A 19,290-nucleotide genomic window follows, 5' to 3' on the forward strand; every position below is an offset into this window, starting at 1 on the left:
AAAGTCAGTCACATCAGCTTATTTTTATAAGAACACCTATGTACCCTAATCAAGAATATTTAATTTGTTTTATTATTTCTAAATAACTTTAAACTCAAAGCAACTGAATATTTGGTTTCAGCTTCTACCTAAAACCTGCCTCTTTGTTATTGCCTTCTGAACTGTGACAAAATAATAATATAGCTGGGGTTGAAACAATTAAAGAAGGTCCTTCACTCTACTAGGCTTATTTTCCTTTTAAAAATCATCAACTTCTAGAATAAAATATCTCTGTAGTAGTGAAACTTCCTATGGTGGTCTTACTCCCTTGCTCATTCCTTTTCACTAAGAAAACTCCAGAGATCTGAAGTAAGGTACGTTTGTTCCATTTAATTTTTAAAGGCAAATGATACATTTATTTATTTATTTAACAACAAAAGTCTAACAAAGATACTGGTCTTTGCCTTATAAAGGTTGCTGTCCTTCCCCCAGGTGAACACGTGTGACAGCTACAACCTTTCATTTCTGCAACAATGTATAATTAAAAAGTTACGGGGTAAACCATTTCCTAATCAAACACTGTCCACGTAATTTTGTTCTTACTTGCACTACAAAGGATTTTAGAATCATAGAATCATTCAGGTTGGGAAATACCCCTAAGACCACCAAGTTCAACCATTGCCTAACACTACAAGTCCACCACTAAATCATGTCCCAACATCTCTTAAAGACTGCCAGAGATGGGGACTCCACCACCTCCCTGGGCAGTACATTCCATTGCCTGACCACCCTCCCCATGAAGAAATTCTTCCTGATACCCAATCTAAACCTCCTTTGGCACAGCATGAGGCCATTGTTTCACATCCTATCACTTGTCACTTGAAAAAAAAACAGACTGGTACACACTTTGCTGCAATCTCCGTTCAGGTGGTTGCAGAGTGATGAGGTCTTTGCTGAGTCTCCTCTTTCCCAGACCAGCAACCTCAGTTCCCTCAGCCATTCCTCATATGTCTTTGAGACAGATTGAGACTACAGATCTCAAGCCAACAAGTATGATAAACCTAATCTGAACTCCAAATGAAAAAGGTGAACCTCCGAGTTCTTTGATGACCAATCTTTTACAAATGCAAGTTGGCTCTAGTGACGTCATGAAAGAAAACAAATGAGATTGAAAGAACTCACATTATTTGCAATTTAAAACATAACACTTCTGTGCTTGGATTTTTAACTAATCACACTTTATAGAAACATGGTGAGATACCAACCAGATAAAATTTCTCCACATGAAGAATGGCAGTGACAATGCTCTGGAAAAAAACTATGACCAGATTGAACAACCTCTGAGTGAAGACATCTCCAAAGCCATTACGAATTATCTTCAGTTCTATAAAGGGGCAATTTTGCTCAAAATAAAATGCAATAAGATAAAATAAGAATTTTTAAGATTTTAAAGAAATTTTTAAGAGATTCAATGTTACAAGACATTTGTTACTCTAACCAGTTTTTATTACTTACTACTTTTTATTACTTATTACAGCAGATCTGTCCTTGTAGCTAGCTGCCCTGTGTATTGGCTCCCACCGTGCTAGCCAGAGGTTGAGGCAGTCAGGGGAAAAGGTAAGGATGCAGCCAAACAAGCTGCCTTAAAGGATAGAGAGTATGTTTCTTGGTGTTGGTATTGGCTCCAAGGCCAAACACTGCAATTCAGAAATGTCTAAAAACTCTCTCTCGCTGTCCTGATTTACAGACATTTGGGTACCCATGAAGAAAAGCCTGAAGCACCATTGCAGAGCAGAGCTATCAAGGTATCACCATGCAGTTCAGCAGGGCCAGGAATTAAAGATCCAAACTCAATGTTAAATATTCCTAAAAAGCAGAGCCTTTGCTTTTCCTATTTAATTGTTACATTAAAAGCTAACAACATTGATCATGATATTTACATGAAACTTCACTTGCACATGAGAGAAGGAAGTTCTGGTTCATCGTCACAAATCATCTTCTATCTTCTTTCAGATGAAACAGTGGGAAGTAAACACCCTATTTTCCTATCTTGATGAACCTTTACCATACTCATTAAGATAAACATATGTCCAGCAGATGAATGGAGATAACTGGTCATAAGGGCTGACACGCAAAAATATGCACGTGCTGAACTATGCGTACTGAACTATTCATTTCATCGTAGGATGGTTCAAGGTATCTTTACACGAAACCGTCTATCTATACAGCACCCTCTAGTCACAAAACGAAACATTTTCCATTTCTTTTTCTAAACAATGGATATAACAGTGGAATGAGAACTTGCCATTCAATAGCGGAAACTATTTGTAAAGCTGGGAAGCTGAAGACACTAGGAAGAAAAGGCTTTAATGAAACTGGCCACTGTGCGTGCCAACTGTCAAGACTTTTTATATATTCTTCCAAAGAACACTGACTGAGGATTTTTCTGTGTTTACTCTTTACATCTCAATTATTATAATTCTTTGAAGGATGCCAAAGTACAAAATTCATAAGAAATGCCATATTAGAAACAGGCAGGCTTTTTTCTCTTGCAACTAGTCTGCAGTTGTACTCAATGACCCATTAACTTATTTTTGGTTCTGTACAAAGCCAGCATCAAGACATTTGCAACTCATTATCAAAGCTGAGCACAAGAATTCACCACTAGAGCCTCGGCTGACCCAGATCCAAAGGAAATCCCCATATGCTTGGAATTTCTGAAATACAAGCATTACAGTCGTTGCCTGGTAAGAAAACAGTTTCCATACACAACCAAAGATATGTTTATATTTATGTTTTTGGAGGCTTATAACTTGGCAAGAAGCACATATATCTTTCCAGGGCAGTAAAGTTTTTATCACTGACATCAGGGTAAAAATACAGTAAAGTTTTAAGTTACCAATCCACAACACTGAGGCAGTATAGCTGCAAAAGCCCACAATAGGAAATTCTTTACTTTTATTAAATTGTTATTATGAAATCCCTCTTTCAGCTGCAAATAGAAGTCCAATACAAAACAGCTCCACTCACTGTGTCATTAATTCATTGCCAGAGCATGGTTTGTCCTGTGCTGTGGGGGAGGAAGGCCACAGTGCATTTGACTTTGGTCTCTGCCCTTACAGAGCCTCCTGTAACAAGCCTGGAGGCTAGTCTGGATGCTAGTGTTGCACATACAGCACGTGCTAAGGTCTGACCCCTGTGCCTTTGACTTGGAGAAGGGCATCTGCTGCATCCTCACCAGTGCCCTCACCAGCCAGAGGTTGCTTGTGAGCAATATAGCTCTGTAAAATGCACCAGCACTGCTGTCGTTAAATGAGCAGAAGCCTTGCCTGGGAGTAACAGAATAACTAGTGGCCAGTTGAGAACAGCCATCAGCATTACAGGAGTCATGCATACACTTTGGTCATTCTCGCTTTCGGATCAAGACAAAAGTTCAGCTTATTTCCTTGTATATGTAAACAGCACACAGAAAGATGGAGTGAACTAAGGCACATTTTCCACTCTGCTATGGAAAATGTAGAAGGTGACTATGTAATTAGAGATGGTATGATAATACATACAATAGGACTGGCTACAATAAGGCAGAAACCTTAACTGTGGCATTTCATATCTTCTAAGAGATCGAATTGGCAAACTAAATAACATTCTTTGAATTTTTGAAGTATCATAAAATCATAGAATGAGGAAATAATGAAATATTCTTCTATAAGACATTACCATGAATAATACTCAGGGAGCAGAGTGGTGACCACAATGCTAACTATAATTGCCAGGCAGCCTATTTGAATTATTTTCTCCTCCAACCCAGGCGGGAAATAATTGCCTGACATACACTGTCAGAAGCTGACTAATAGCAATGAGCTATAAGAGCTGCTGTGAACTCTTGATTATAGGAAAATATGAGCCTTAAGTGACCAGTGAATACCCTGCAATTCCCTTATACTGTCTGACAATTGTGTCTCTCCTTCAATCTGAGGCCATTCACCATCAATCCTAAATGCAAAAAATCTCTGGGGAGACCCATTTGAAATGTCTAGGCAGCTGGGGACACTTGCCTCCATTTCCTTGAGCTCCTTCTGGCAGCACATCCTAATGAAGCCACCCGTGACCTTACTATGGCTCATCCTGGAAGAGGCCCTTTCTCTGGCAGCAGTACTCTGATAGGGATCTTGAAGGTTAAAAAAGCCCAAAACATTGATATTCTGTTTTCTGAGCAGAAACACAGAAATCATATGACTCCATCCTCTACACATACTATTTTGAAAAGACTCATGGAATGATACCTGGATGACGCTTGATTTCAACTTTAAAATTACCATTTTGTGCATTGGCTCTGTGGCCATTACCATACAAAAAGCTTTACCTCTGCTCCTGAATACTTGTGGGTGTGCTGAACAAGCTCTGCTAAGCAGATTTCCTCACTGATTGGCATGGACCGAAAATGAAGTTTGAAGATCTCCCCACGAGTGGCTGCATCTGGCAAAGGCACATAGATAATTCTGTCTATTCTTCCTGGTCTCAGCAAAGCCTGCAAGGAAAATGTCACAGAAAATGGTATAACAAACAGCACATCACATCAAGAAAGTAAAAACCATAAGTCAATTAAAAACAATAATAGCAACAAAACTCAAAAAACAATTTCAGCAGAAGTAAGAAACTGCACAAGAACAATTAAGCTATGTGCTAGAGAGGTTGCTCTCTTACACTGCAATATATCAGTCACTGAAAAGACAGTAAAGCTATTCAGCTTGTGAAATATCAGTTTATGGAAAAAAGGCATCATAAAGGAACTAAAGTCATTTTCCTAAAATAATAATTTTAGGCTTGTTGCAAGGTGTGCTGGAATGTTAGGGCTTGGCAAAAGGACAGGTGGCAATGGACATTTCCTAAGTTCAGATCTTCAGTCAAGACAAGCAGAGGAAAAGAAAATTGAAGTAAAGCTGGCATCCTGTATTCATATTTATTTATCCCACGTTACTAGCATTGCACACACTTAACCAAGAACATAGTCACGTTTTTCACACACAATAAGGTAATTCTAAACAGAGACAGTGATGTTCACCTTCAAAAAGGAGGAGAAAAAAAAAAAAAAACCACAGACTTGCAAAAATAATGTGGTTTAATACGTTTTGGCATCAGTTTTGGATTGTTGGAAGAACGTTTCTCCTGTGCCACAGAACAGCTGAAAATTCAGCAAATGAATAGTTACAAGGCCAGGTTCCAGTTTTGCAGTCTCATACAAGTACAGGGAACCATTGCCACAAAAAGCAGCTGGAGGGTTGTCTGGACAGGAGGAAACCTCTCATCTCTGGGGGAGTTCATTCCTGGGACAGGTCAGCGATGAGGCTGTGAAAACTCTATCCCTGAGGCTCGGCATGATGAAGCCAAGCCCTCCTCAATCTGGTGCTGGTGACAGTCCTGCACCCCATGGGTGGGGGGACTGCAAGGCCTCTGGAAGCCCTCTTCAACCAAGCTTTCTATCATTCTATGGTTGCTGGACTGGGTCAATAAGTAAATACTATCTGTGAATAAAATGATTATGTCTGATACACAGGAGAAGCCAAATCCTTAGATTTATGAGATGAGAGGAAGCTTATTTCCCTGTATTTTTACAAATCTATAAGATTTTTTAAATTAAAATCATTTACTGTAAAAAAACTAAAAAATAAAAATTAAAACTCTCCCAGCCTGACTTGACATTTGAGGGGAAAAAAAAAGTGCAGAGCAAATGGACCTAAATAGTATTTAAAAACTATTTTTTAAAAACTAGGCAATGTTTATAAGATTCAGCATGTAACCTAAATTGTTTTTATGTTATGATTCTCCCTTGGGCAGAGTAGTTCAAGTTTCAGATGACTGGAGATATTGCATGGCTGTCCTGGGCTGTCAGCCAATAAGTCTTTTCCCAGCCTGATCATGTCAGTGAAAGTCATGCTGAAAAAAATAGTAGGAAAGAGCTTTTCTTCCTGCACAGCATTGATCAAGTTAACACCCTTCCTAGAGTTTCTTTAAAAAGACTGTTGTGGTGCTTCAGAATGGAAAAATGTATCCTGAATGTTAAGAGATGTCTTGTTATTTTTAAAACAGAACATGAAAATGTTCAGTAGGAAACACATGGCACTGCCGTGTGTTTCATTGGCCTAGCTAAGGACATAGCAAGGGAAGACTTAAGGCCCGTATCTAGCCCAATATCCTGTCTTTGTCAGCAGCCAATGCTGGATCCCAACAGAAGAGAGCAAGAAGCAAGCTGTCCACTAGAACTTCCTTATCAGACTGTGCTACTTGCCACAGCACTCTCGGTATATTCACCAAGAACTCAACACACCAGTGATAACCAGTGTGCAATTTGGGGTCTAAACCATGTGTGTATCAGGACGTTGCGAACACACCTGGAAGAGAAATTTGCATGTTTCAAGACTAGACTTGGAGGAAGAGGAATTACACTGCAATTGCATTCTGCATGCTGTTAAGGAAATGCCCGTAGATAACTCTGGTATTTAGAAGAAACACAAAATGCTCACAAGTACAACGGTGCATCTCTTTTAAATCAAGGCAGGTTTAATCAGGAAGCCTAGATAATTAGAACATTTTCTAGGGACAACTTAGCTCCTACTAACAAATGACCACGGCAGTTGTGCAAGAGGGTCAGCAAAATGTTTGATAGAAAGAAGGTCCTGACCAGCCGCAACCAAATGCTTTCAGCTGTGGGACAGACTCTTAACATAATGCAGTGCCCAGTCTAGCAAAGCACAAATGCAGATATCAAAGAATGAATAATTTTCTTTCCTCCACATTACTTAAAATTGAGTTTCTTCCAGTTCGTCCCAAATGCCTTGTATTTCATGTATATAGTCTTAGTTGGAAGCCCAGGATTAAAACACACCTCTTGCTACAGTCAGGCAATGTTATCCAAGATAACCAGATGTGTTGGAATCCTACAAAATAAAGCACAAGTCAGTCTCTGTAGTGCTTCCTCGTTAAGTAAACAGACAAAAAAGAGAGAAGAGAAAATACTCTGTTAACTTCGCTTGTGAGAAATTCCAAATTCCCTCCTCCAAAGAGAAAAGCAGATTCACCTGAGAACTGGTCTCTACCAGTGCTCAAAGCAGGTCAACCAGATGGAGAAGCCTGGCTTCCCTGGAAGACCCTGGGCACAGCCGGACTTCTCACTGAAGGCCCAACACCAAAGTGTCTGAACACTTTGACTTTTGGCAAGCTTCAGAGGAACTAAGAGTAGGGAGAGAGGCCAGAAATGGGTTGCAGAGCTGTTGTGTTGCCTGTGAGTGTGAAGACAACCAGAAGGCAATGGCAAGCCAAGGCCATTTTCATCTTCAGACACCTTGTTAGCCTCCTGGGCTAGATGTTGAGGATTTTGTCTCAGTGTTCTTCTCACACTCAGTTTTCCTTCTTGGCCAAAATAATTTGGTAGTCAGAACTGAGCTGCACACAGAGCATGGCACTAAAGGAACTAAATACCTCTTTTGATATTTTTGCACTTTTGGAAGTTTCTTCTGGAGAAAAATGAGCTCTTCCTGGTTTGCTTATAGAAGCTTGATCTGGTATTTTGTGCCAACAGCTGCAGCACCATTATCACCAAGGCCCTTAACGGATGCTGGCACAATCGTCTTCCTCAGATCCATTTCACTTGCAGAAGTAAAGAAGGCTTTTGGAGACAGTAGCTCAGAGCATGCTATGACTTTTACAGGCTGACCCAGAAGACAAAGCTTCAGGCTTGCAACTTGCCCTCTAGAAATGTCACAGGGAGTAAAAAGCACATCCAGGTCACCTCCAGCCCAGCTCTACTGCCCAGAGGGTGTGGTGGGCATGGCAGCCTGGGGACTCACCAGCCATCACAGGTTGGAGGTGAAGCCACCTGGAATTGACCCTCACTGCCAAGCTGAAGGAGAAGAAGTTTGGCAAGAGAAGGTGGCAGCAGCAGGAGAAGCAAGGCTTGGCTGTGCGAGGAGAGGCAGCTGGGGGAGGGTGAAGAGTTGAAGTGAGGCTGCAGGTTCGGGCAGATAGGAGCTGCTGGGAGTACAAAATTAACTGCTTGCGGCTGGGAGATGCAGAACTGATTTGAGGCTAGGAGCACACAGAAGGTGGGAAGTCGATGGAGCCAAAATTAATTGATGTGTGCGCAGAGCTACATAATTCACTGATGTAGAGATGTGAGGGTTGCATAATTTATGTAGGCCAGGAAAGGCACAAAATTAAGTAATTGGGGTTTTGGTAGAAACCAGAATACTTCATGCCATTATACCGTTCTTTTGCAAGTTTACATAATTTTTTGTTGCTACCACAACAGTTATGAAAGGGGTCTGAGTGCCCACACACTGAAGGGTTATGAGTAGTAAACATACACAATATTCTTCAGAGGAGCAACAGCATTCAGGAAAGTAAGATAATCATCAAGTAATACATAGTATCATCAATAGAAAAAAACACACTTTAATTAAGAAGAAACTATTGCCCTTTGAAAAAGAAATGCTTAAATTCTGTACTAATTAAAATAGAGTATTACTTCAAAATATAGCATTGGAAAAGATAGATGGTGCAAAAATGTGTATTTTGTGTGCAATTATGAAGATAATTATTTCAGGAAACAAAACTTAAATATGCAAAGCCAGGAAAATATTTGTGGTTCCTGTTAAGAATGAACTAGAATTAACCCTAGGGCTTTGCTAATTTTCTTCTTTTCCTTTTTTTTTTTCTTCCCAACGTAGTTAGCTTTTTTCAAAGAATGCTTGGCCATTTCAGCAACTACATCATCAAACAATGCAGAATTGTAACACTGCTAGAAGCACCCACAGCTGATGAGCCTTCTCTAAGATGGAAAAAATAGCTTTCCTGTTGACATACTTCTTCAGTTACATCTACATTCATCAAAATTTTCTTGATTGGATCTTACAACAAAACTGCATACATAACATAAATGTAATACCAGGAAACATAATGAACGCCAACAAAAATTTTGATAGCAAAATGTAAATTACGTAGCAAAGCATAAGCTGCACAGTAAACTGCATATTTAGGTGTGTAAGAGAGAGCAAGTAGGTTCAGCAGGTAACAGAAGTTCATCTGAAGAATTAATGTTACTGCATGTTCTCTGCTGCAATTGATCTCCACAAATAGGAACAGATTTTTATATTAAATTTAAGACAAGTATACACTTTTCTCTTCTTCTTCTTGTTCTTCTTCTTATTTTTAATAACATAGAACCTAAAAAACGCAACTAAAAGATTAATCCTGCCTTTGTAGTCCATTGAGATTAGATCACAGAAGAAAATGATAAAACTGGAAATAACAGAACAATGTTTCCTTTGTAATTAAATCCTCCTAACTTGAATTAACAATTGCTATTTATGAACCCTGGTTGTAGTCCATACTTACATGAACTCCTGAACATAAGAGGTACTTTATATCTTGTAATCTAATTTAGTAATGCAAATCTTTTTACTTTCATCGTTAGAGTATTTAAACATATGTAAAGCATTTAGAAGTAAGTCATGTTCCTCCTGTGTAACTATTTGTGAGATCCTTTCAATGCTCCTGTACACGTCAGGTCAGATGTACTGCAAGGGAGGAAAGTATTGGGGGTAAGAGATAGGCCAAGGAAGTGAATTTGTTAACAACAAGGAAAGCATCTTTTGGAGCCATCATATTTCATCTTGCAGGAGCGAATTCAGCTCCCATAAAGATGCTTCAACTATATTTCAAGGCTCAATTCCATGTGTGAAATTTTCATTCTTACTTTGTGCCAGGGGAGGTCAAGATTCCACTGCAATACGTCAGGAAACACGTAGAATTTTAGGATCTTTGAAAATTGCTCCTTAAACAGACAGCCGGAACCTTTGTGCAACCATGGATTAATTAAGCAAGATTAGAAGATACTAAGGAGAAAAGGGAGGCAGGGAAAACATTTGTGTCAGCATTATGCAGTTGAAAACCATGGTCCTGGGGAGATCTAAATATTATTGCTCTGCAAGGTTTTTCTTCCTTCTCCATCTGGCACGAGCTTACTCAGCAGGCAACACTGCACCTCGCCATTTCAGGTGACACACTTATGTGCCATGTCACAAGGCTGGAGCATTGTAATCACAGGCTCCTGAGTCAAGCAATACTGCTGTTTTCTTGCCAAGAGCCCCTTTCTTCACACTCTTCCTCCTCCCTACCTTCTTCCTCCTGTGCCAACATCTGTCACCACCATCAGCACATGCCAACATCTCTAACCAGTTCCCCTCTTTGATGACTTGTTTGTTGGTCACCACCCTTGTACTTCTCCCAAGATTTGTGCAGATTATTCTCAGCTCTCATTACACAACACCTACAATTGCACTTGGGGTGGAGTAGTTTTCTTCCTTAGCTTACAGTATACCCACTAATGTAAAATCTCATTTGCAGACAGAATTTTATTAAATATTGGAGACTAGTCCCTGCAAAATGCTGCATTCTCCTTTTCAGTCCTTACAGAAAGTCTTTACATTCTACATAGACTTCTAAAAATAAGGGGGCTATACAACCCCTCTGTCATGTCAGTCTTGCTCAAGACCTGGAGCATTGTGCAAGTTGACAAGAAAAGACATGATACATTTGACAGCAGGTGTTCAAGAAGAACGTGCACTATCAAGTGGCAGTGTGAACATTTTACTCAGACACTAACCATTATTACTAATTAAGGGCAGAGAACAAATACACAGTTTTATACGCCGACAAATAGTAAAACAATCTGAATGGGGATACAGTTTATATAATCCCAGTCAAAAACAAAATGAAGCAATACGGAGAGTTAACCATCTGAAAAATAAGACTCTAATCTGCCCCGTCTGTTAAGCAAATGTTCCTGCCTGCGTAGTATTCATCACTTTTCTTATCCTCCAGGTGTAACACCAGTAGCTTATCTTTTTACTCCAACCACAGATTTTTAGCTGTTTACAGTTTGTGTCATCAGCGGAGAAGAGAAACTTCTCAGTGTAATTCACTGCATGCTCTGAAATGGCTCTCTTTGCTAGCTACTGAGAGGAAACATCACCTTCAGCTGTCATTACAGATCAGTTCCAGAAGGCAGAAAAATAACACACTCTTATTTTCTCATAGAACAAAACTTGAGAAAAGAACTGCCTTTACTCAGCAGAAACCACTGGTGTTCCTCATTTGAACAGTATATCCCACGTCTGTGTGTTTCACAGCACATCAGCCACTTCCACCAATGTGGGTGGGGATTTTTCATGGATATGAGCATTACTTCAATAACTGAAGCTTATAACTGAAGTTATAAGCAGTGCATCAAGAAAGAAAAAATCTTCAGAGTTGATGTGAATGCACATTCAGCCTACATGTCCAAAGCATCCAGAGCCTATGATTTTGAGATAGTTCTTTTCTCCCACGTGTGCAGTCAGGCACAGACGAGGTCCCGCTGTGGGCTGGTTCTGTAATCCCCACAATTGCATTATCACCACACAGTGCTGCCTGAGTCTGGCATCCACACCACAGCCCTGGCCTCGCTGCCAAGCAGTGGGTTTTCGGGCTGTTCCAGGCTGGAAGTAAATGTGCTTCTGCCTTTGGGGATATGGCACTGAGAATGTAGTGCTGGGGATTATTTATTTGCCTTATCTTGTCTATGCAGCTCAGTGAAGAAGCTCCTGGTCCCTCCTGCCTCCTCATAAGCTGCTGGGGGCATGCATTGAGAATGGCCAGGAGAAACAGGGAGAGCTTGCAGGGGCTTATGCCTCTCTGCCACCTAAACAAAGTGCTTGCTGAAGCTGAGAACAGCTGAAAACCTGTTTGCAAAACAAACCTGTAAAGAGCTGGACATCCTAAAATATTCTTATCTTTTTTTAGTCAGAGGAACATCACTGTCCCAAACCATTGTGCATCACAGCGCTGACACAGACAGACTTTGATTAATATGGCTAATTTAAGGGGAATCATAGAGAAAGAGGGCTTGAGGAGACTTGTTCCTTGCAGCAGTGAGACCATGTAAACACAACTGTAAGGAACAATGTGCTCCTTGGCCCATGCAGACAATACCAGTGTACGTTTCTATGTGTTTTTGTTCAGATAGGATTAAAATATCTCAAGAAATGGAGTTTCAATCACTTCTCTTGGCAGAAACATCTGCAGGCAGATACTCTGCAGCTGCAGAACTAGTATCTCCATGCTTTTTTTTTTCCTGATATTTCAAACAGTTAAATTGGCCAGTTGGCACGGCTTACTGCAGTGCTCCCTGGGAGCCAAGCTTTGCCCAGGCCTCGATCTATAAAAGTCTAAACCTGTCAGCAACACACCACATTTTCAAAGCAATAAAAGCAGTGCAAATCCAAGCAACCCTACTGATATGATTCCAGATACTCCACTTTATTGCAATGGAAATTCAGCTCGAAATTGAGCCTCTTAAAAGTATTCAAAGACGTGCAGACTCTCACAGCAGAATCAGACTTCTTCTCTGCTCTGCACTGTGAACATCATCTCAGAAAAACTGAAGCAATTCAGCAAATTCTCTACAATCAGACTACCTTCTGGACAACCTAATAAAAGTTTTCAAGTGATAAGCTATTAAAAAAAAAAAAATTGCCCGGCCTTACTTCTTGTTCCTCTCCTTGTGTCAATCCCAGATCCCAGTGCAGGGCTGTAGCTCTGGCTTCCTTTGCAAGTAGAACTTCAGCTACAAGCTCTTGTTCTCACCTGAGGCAAATCTTAATGCAGTGATGTGAGGAAAGAGGATGTCCTGAGTTTTGGCTGCTGTCTCACAACTTCAGTAAGAAGCAGCAGTGAGCTAGGACTCGGCCACTTGCTGGACTGTGCAGAGAGGTTTTGATATGGAGAAGGAATTGTAACTCCTCTTCCTGTTCTCTAAACACGATGCAATGCTTCTTCCCTGGTTTCTAATAAAATAATTTGCAGTGAAGTTAACTAAAAGAAAAAAACCAAAATCTATAGTCTGTGAATAAGCAATGTAACACACCCTCTTCAGCGTATGTTTACATAAGGAAGTCCTCCATGCTTCCATTTAAGAGGTGCAAAACCTCAGGAATGTCAGCTCTTTTTTTCTCCTCCCTCTTTTTTGGAGGTGGGGGTTTAATAAAAGAACCCCTTTAGAAAAGATAACAATTACATGTAATGGAACCTGGAACCAGACTCTTTTGGCAATTAATCACCCAGGAGCCGTTGCAATCCTGCAGGCTGTTTCTGACAGATTTTGAGAGCTTTACAGGAATCACTGGGATAAGATGTGCCTGGGCTGGCTCCTGACAGGGACCGATCATGTACAAAGTGGGTTGTTAGTTTTGGGGCTTTTTTAGTTTGTATATTCATACAGATGCACACCTATACACACACACAGCCGTGTGCGCCCATATACACATCCATGGAATTCTTTCTTTACATACATGGAACAACTGCAGAATTCATTATTAGCCCAGAGGCAGAAAAAGAAAGGAAGAAAGAAAAAAAGAAAATGAAGTCCTTTCTTCCTCTTAGCAAAGATGAGCTATCCATCACTTAACAGAGATACTTCCTGTTTTGAAGCAGTTGGGAAGGCATGACTTCCAACCCAAATACTTGGCTTGGCAAACTATTCCTGTGTTGACAGATGCTTTTATAACCACTTCATTCCACCTGAAGTTTCAGCATAAAAGGAGGTGGGTTTTTTCTTTTCTTTTCTCTCTCTTTTTTTTTTTTTTCAAAAGAAGGAGAAAGGGAAAGCAGAAAGGAGAGGAAAGGAAGTAAAAGGAAGGAAAATACCACAATTATAACAGCTGGATGACAGAGGTTAGCATAGCTCTGACAGATGTTACCATATAACCTTATAATGACATGCTAGAGGAAAAAAAAAAAAAAACACAACACAAAACCTGTTCCTTGTAGGAAAGAGAATTTTGAACCCCTGCCAAAATATTACAATTCACTTCAGAAGCTTTTGAAAATTGTAACAACAATCTACCATATAACAAAATAGTTTTCCATACAAACCTATGGCTTTAGATTACCATCACTGACAGAATAAATTACCAGCACTGGATGAGATTCTTTTCAGAGGAACAACTTTTCCTCAAATGACAAAACACACAGCACACCAGCTCCATCAGGATCTGCCTAGCAGCACTTTTTTTCATCTTCTATGTTTCCATAGGATTCATTAGCACTTCTCAGGATTGAATACTCGAGTGCGTGACAAGCAGCAATAAAGATGCATTGCACATGAGAAGATATATCTGTAAAGTTGCACGATCCACTTTACATAACCTTTTGTCATTATCAGTTTCTGTACTGCTTACACCTGGTTACTTTGGTGACTATCCTACCACAAAAATCTTGAACACTTTCCCTGGCTTGAGACCAAATTTTATAGACCTGTCTAACAGACTACGAATAAATAAAGTGTAAAAGAAATGTTCACGGACTAAAATAGGTATGTGAAACAATCTGCTTCTGAAGAAACAGATCAACAGAGTGGGAAGCAACAACAATGAAACAATTAAAAAGCAGTTACAAAAGGCAATCAGTGACTTTCCATTGTTACAGCCAATGCTGTGGCAGAAGAAAAATAGACTACAGTTTTCATTATTTGAAATATGCTGTTTTACTATCACAGCTCTGGAAGACCATTTGAAGCAACAAATTAGATGCTGGTCCCAATAATGATCATTCAATGGAAAAGTCATTCAACCTGAAGAGAGAATAAAGTCACAATATAAAAAATACCACTAATTTGTGCTTGAAATTGGAAGCCAATAAACACTGTTTCAAACCCCTTTCTTGGAGAGGTATGGCCCTCTCGGCCCCTACTAACATACACACGTTAGCTACAACCCAGCTGACTGGTGCCACTTGGGACCAACCAATGCACCCAAGATACTTCTCCGAGTTTAGCATGTATTGTCAGTGAGGCCTTCTCACTGCCAAGGGGGAAGCTGTTGGCCAGCAGGAGCCTGCTGTGCATAACAAATAACACAAATAGTTCTCCTGTCATCTTTTCAGTGCAGGAACAAGCAGGAAACACTCCAGAATTTTAACTGATAGTCCAGATGTCTGAACGCCAAGGAAACCCTCTCTTCCAAAAAAAATATGCACTCTTAAACAATTCTTATTTACAACTTGTAAAGAAATTATACAAGTATATATCATAGAAAAGAAGCTGCTCATCAGCATCCCCGAAGCAGAGGGCACACAGCAAAGCACCGGGTGCTGGGGGACATCTAGTAGCAGGCACGCAACACAAGACTTTAACCACAGCCATTCAGTTGAGGAGCCCTGCTGGGGCCAGAGGAACATTCCAAGTAAGCCGTGCTGTTTGGGAACATCCAGGTGCTGCCCCTGAGGACACCACAGCCATAGTAGCACAGGTGACATGGTTCCAGACGTTGAGAATGTGTGGATAGTACAAAAGAACTGCACACTCAACTACAAGATCTCAGAGAGCAACATGACAGGATATGAATGTAGTCAAGAAAAAGCCTAATTAAGAACAGCAGTGCACTGGCTGGGTCAGAAGCCAGGATACTCTGCTTCAAGAAAAGGCCCCAGCAGACATGCCTTCTCTTATTACTGTAAGCAGACAATCACTGACTTCCTCCACCCGGATGCAGGAAGACAACTTGGTGGTTTTCTCCCTCAAACATGCAGAAACCACTTTATGTGTTGATCTTAGGAACTGGTGGGTGGTGCTGAATTTACATAAATTACGGTGCTTACTGTGACTGTCAGCTGCAAGTGACAGATACAGCTTGGACTTCAGGATTAAAATACGTATTTTCTAGTTATTAGGCCTGGAGCAGTGCTGATAAAAGTCCTGAAATCAGTTTAGAAGTCTGCCAAGTGCTTATACACCTAATAGACATGAAATGTTGAATGAAAAACTTTGGTGTCAATCAACCCACATTTTTTTCCTTACACTGTCAAGAGTTACTTCAAGCAAATGTGAGATTCCTGACTATTGCCCATATACCTTTCTTCCTGAATGTCTCCTGTTTTGTTAAGTCCACCTCCAAGCACTTTTTCAAGGGAGGAATTATTTTGGTCAGCCCTTATTTCATCTTCTAAAGTCAGTCAGAAGGGATTCCTGTTATGGCAGACAGTTTGGCATCAGATCTGACTTCATTCTTACCACATATCCTAGATATTTCCATCTTTGTTTCTGGATAATTTAAGAGATTAAGTCTTGTTCAACTCCCTGACGAATCTCAGTATTTGTTATAAATTCATTTCATTTAATACCTACTATTTCCCTGAGGCATTTACTTTCAAAAGCTTTTAGATGTCTGTCTGTACCTTTGGTGAATTTCCAGCTTTTACATCCATCTGTTAAGATGGAAACAAAATTTCTGTGGAAAACTCAGAGATCAGTTTTAAATCATAGATTATCAACATCCAAATCTTCTTCGTGCTGGTAAATGCAGCTTCTGTCTTGCTGATATATATTATTATTTCTTTCTGGGCATCTTGTTAGTTCTCATCTTACTGCCATGCAACATGTTGCATGTTCTGCATATAATTTGTTTTTATATCACATTAATGGAGCTGAAAATTGCTGCAGTTCTTGTTACATCGTTATATCAATTTGGGTTTTAACTTTTTTTTTTTTCTTTTTTCTCTTTTGTGTATGAATGTCTCTTGATCGCATGAAAAAAAACCTACCTGTGGTTTCTAACATAATGTACATTCTACTAGAGCCAACCTTTTCTCTCGTACTTCTTCCCAGTTAAAAGAGCAGTGATTCCAAATAGCAGAAGTGAAGTACTGCACCTTTACTTGACACCATTGTCTGCAGGAAGAAGTATTCATTCTGTCAATACATACAATGAGCAAGTAAGCTTCACCTTGATGTAAAGCCTTGATGAGGCAATTACTTCTCTTAACATATCCTGTCATTTTAAGATGTTACAGACTCAATCCTGATGGACAAAGTCAAATATTATCTTTGAGCATAATCTAGTTTATAGAACATGGTTGTTTCAGATGAGTTATCGTGGGGATTAAACCTGATCGGCACATGGTCATCCTTTTGTTCATTGAACTTCAGCTGCTTTTTTTTCTGCCTGAAACAACATAGGAAAAGACTTTTCTACCAATAAGAAAACAGTATCATACTAAACACCATAGTAGTTTAGGCTTTAATTTCTGTGTGTGTGTAATTAAAACTTTTCTACTGACTCCATAGTTAAAAAATTCAATTATTTTTACCCATGGAGTCTTTCAACATTTTCTGGGGGCTGTACATTTCCACGTCTTTAGTTTTTGTATCATGTCTTGCACTACTCAACTGTTTAGTATTATCATTGCTTATTTTCATCTCTTTTTGTTACTAAGCTATGGGCTTTTTTTCCTTAGCAGGCATCTTGAAGGGTATAAATGTGCTGGTAAATTGTTTTCCATTACCTTAATGCTCATTTATGCGTCCTTGATAAGATCAGCAATGTCTCTTTTATCTTCTTATACTGCTTACACTTAAAAATTTACGTAACTTACAGGGTTTCCTTTTTTTCACCCCAAAAGTAACAATGATTGAATAGTTATTTTGTCCAATTTTCTCAGCTTTTACACTTACAAACCTATTGTTTTTTTCTTAATGCTTGAAAGTCTTGAAAAATACACTTATTGCACAAGCACCGAAACTGCCAGGCAGGAAGGATCAAAACCAAACTCAGCAATGCTGAGCTCTTGAGGTGAACTCATTTTTCAAAGAGGCTCCCATGTTAAGTGTTTTGAGAGTATTCTTCTTCCATTTGTAAGTCTTCAAATAAGTGTGAGCTTCCAAAAGAAACAAGCCTGCACTTTGTAGGAATTCAAGTTTTTGAAACCTGCAGTAATTTCAAAGGATAAATTCTTAAGTTATTGCCATATCCAAGCTGTACGTTCAGTGTCACAGAATCTCACTCTTTCAGCACTGTGGAACTGTAATGTACTAACGAAGCAGAAATAACATGGATGGTACCATCATCTAAAAGAAGCTCTATGGTTTTCCTGTCAAACTTCATTGGTGAGTTACTGCTTGTTTGTAAGTAGAAATAAGGAATGAAAATCCATTCAGTGTTCATAACAAAGGTCTTCCCAGAACTCAAAGCTGTTTGATCCTGAAAATTTATTAGGTTACTTGCTTGGGAGTCACTTCAAAATATTAGATTTATCTTGGGCTCTAATCATTGCTTAGAAACAGGTTAGAACTGTTGTTAGTTTAGCAGAAGCATTTGATTACTTCATCCGTCTTTATGTAGTAATACTCAGAAGGTGCCATATAGGCATGCAAAGTACCGTTTAATACAGACAGTAGCACAGTTCAGGATACACTTTAGGAATAACATGCCCAGAGCTTGATGTTGCCCAAAGGCAATGAGGCTTGTAAGGAGACACCTACCTTTATTCTCTGCTGATTTGGATTTCCCTAAGCATTTGCAAATTGCAGGAACTGTAGTAACATATCTAATGTTTAGATTATTTAGCTTACTTCTCAGTGATATCAATACTTAAGGCTGACAACTAATGACAAGATAATTCATAAGATTACCCTCTGAAAATTGAGGATTCTTGAGCTCTAGTGTTAGCAAAGGAATATAAGGAAAACAAAATTCTATTTCATATTAGTAGCTACATTTCTAACAATGAGAAACTCAGAATTCTTGAAATTTCCTTCCACATATTCTTTAGTTTTCAAAATTATTCACATGTTCATTCTTCAAGTTTCTGAATCCATGAAGCTGTGCTTTGGCTGAAGGCCAAGACATACAGAATCAAACATTTTAAGCAAGCTGTTCTGATGGAAAAATCTGAGTTTCAAATTCTTTCTCAGGATGCAAAGATTTAATGTTCTTTGAACCAATAGTATATGCATGAAGAAATCAGTCTGTGGGAAGTCTATGCAAGGGAAATTCGGCATCTCTCAGATGAGCATCAGAACGAGAACAATGACTGAAGCGAGGAGAATTGCATGCACGTTCTCTAAAGGCTTGTGCATTTCCACAAAATACAGACTTGGCATATACTCAAGCCCAATGAAGAACTGCCACAGTCACAGTCCCTGTGAAAACAGTACATTGAAGTAAACACACCCTCAAAAGAACTAGAGACACTTAATGAGGACAGCAGAAAGTCAGAACACACAGAAACATTTAGCATTATATGGCTGTATAGAAGATGGAAGACTAGTACAACATGATTTTACTGTAGATTTCCAGGTGAAAGAATAAACTTGGCTATGGAGCACCTTTCTGCACAATGGTAGAAGCTCCAATTCTTGACACTTTAAGACTAAACAGTCTGCTAAAAAGATTTCTGCAGACAACTTGCCTATATATACGCATAGCGCGTGATGACAATTCC

The 19,290-nt window shown here is 39.5% G+C and overlaps 1 protein-coding gene across 4 annotated transcripts in view; it reads right to left on the reverse strand.

Annotated features, from left to right (window-relative positions):
- AFG2A (AAA ATPase AFG2A) overlaps window positions 1–19,290 on the reverse strand; it is a 185,513-nt gene that overhangs the window by 31,282 nt on the left and 134,941 nt on the right. Inside the window, exons 15-16 of one of the 4 annotated variants that reach the window (XM_085222807.1) lie at window positions 6,863–6,914; window positions 4,375–4,507 (exon numbers count right to left, since the gene is read on the reverse strand). The exons of 1 other annotated variant lie outside the window; for it this stretch is intronic. In XM_085222807.1, coding sequence (XP_085078933.1) covers window positions 6,885–6,914 — 30 coding nt within the window. In that variant the 3' untranslated portion in view covers window positions 4,375–4,507; window positions 6,863–6,884. Of the gene's footprint in view, window positions 1–4,342; window positions 4,508–6,862; window positions 6,915–19,290 lie in introns of those variants that run through there. 2 more of the 4 variants (XM_085222804.1, XM_085222806.1) reach the window with 2 other exon arrangements.

This window comes from Meleagris gallopavo, chromosome 4 (genome assembly GCF_905368555.1).
Source record: "Meleagris gallopavo chromosome 4, MGAL_WU_HG_1.1, whole genome shotgun sequence".
Lineage (NCBI taxonomy): Eukaryota > Metazoa > Chordata > Aves > Galliformes > Phasianidae > Meleagris > Meleagris gallopavo.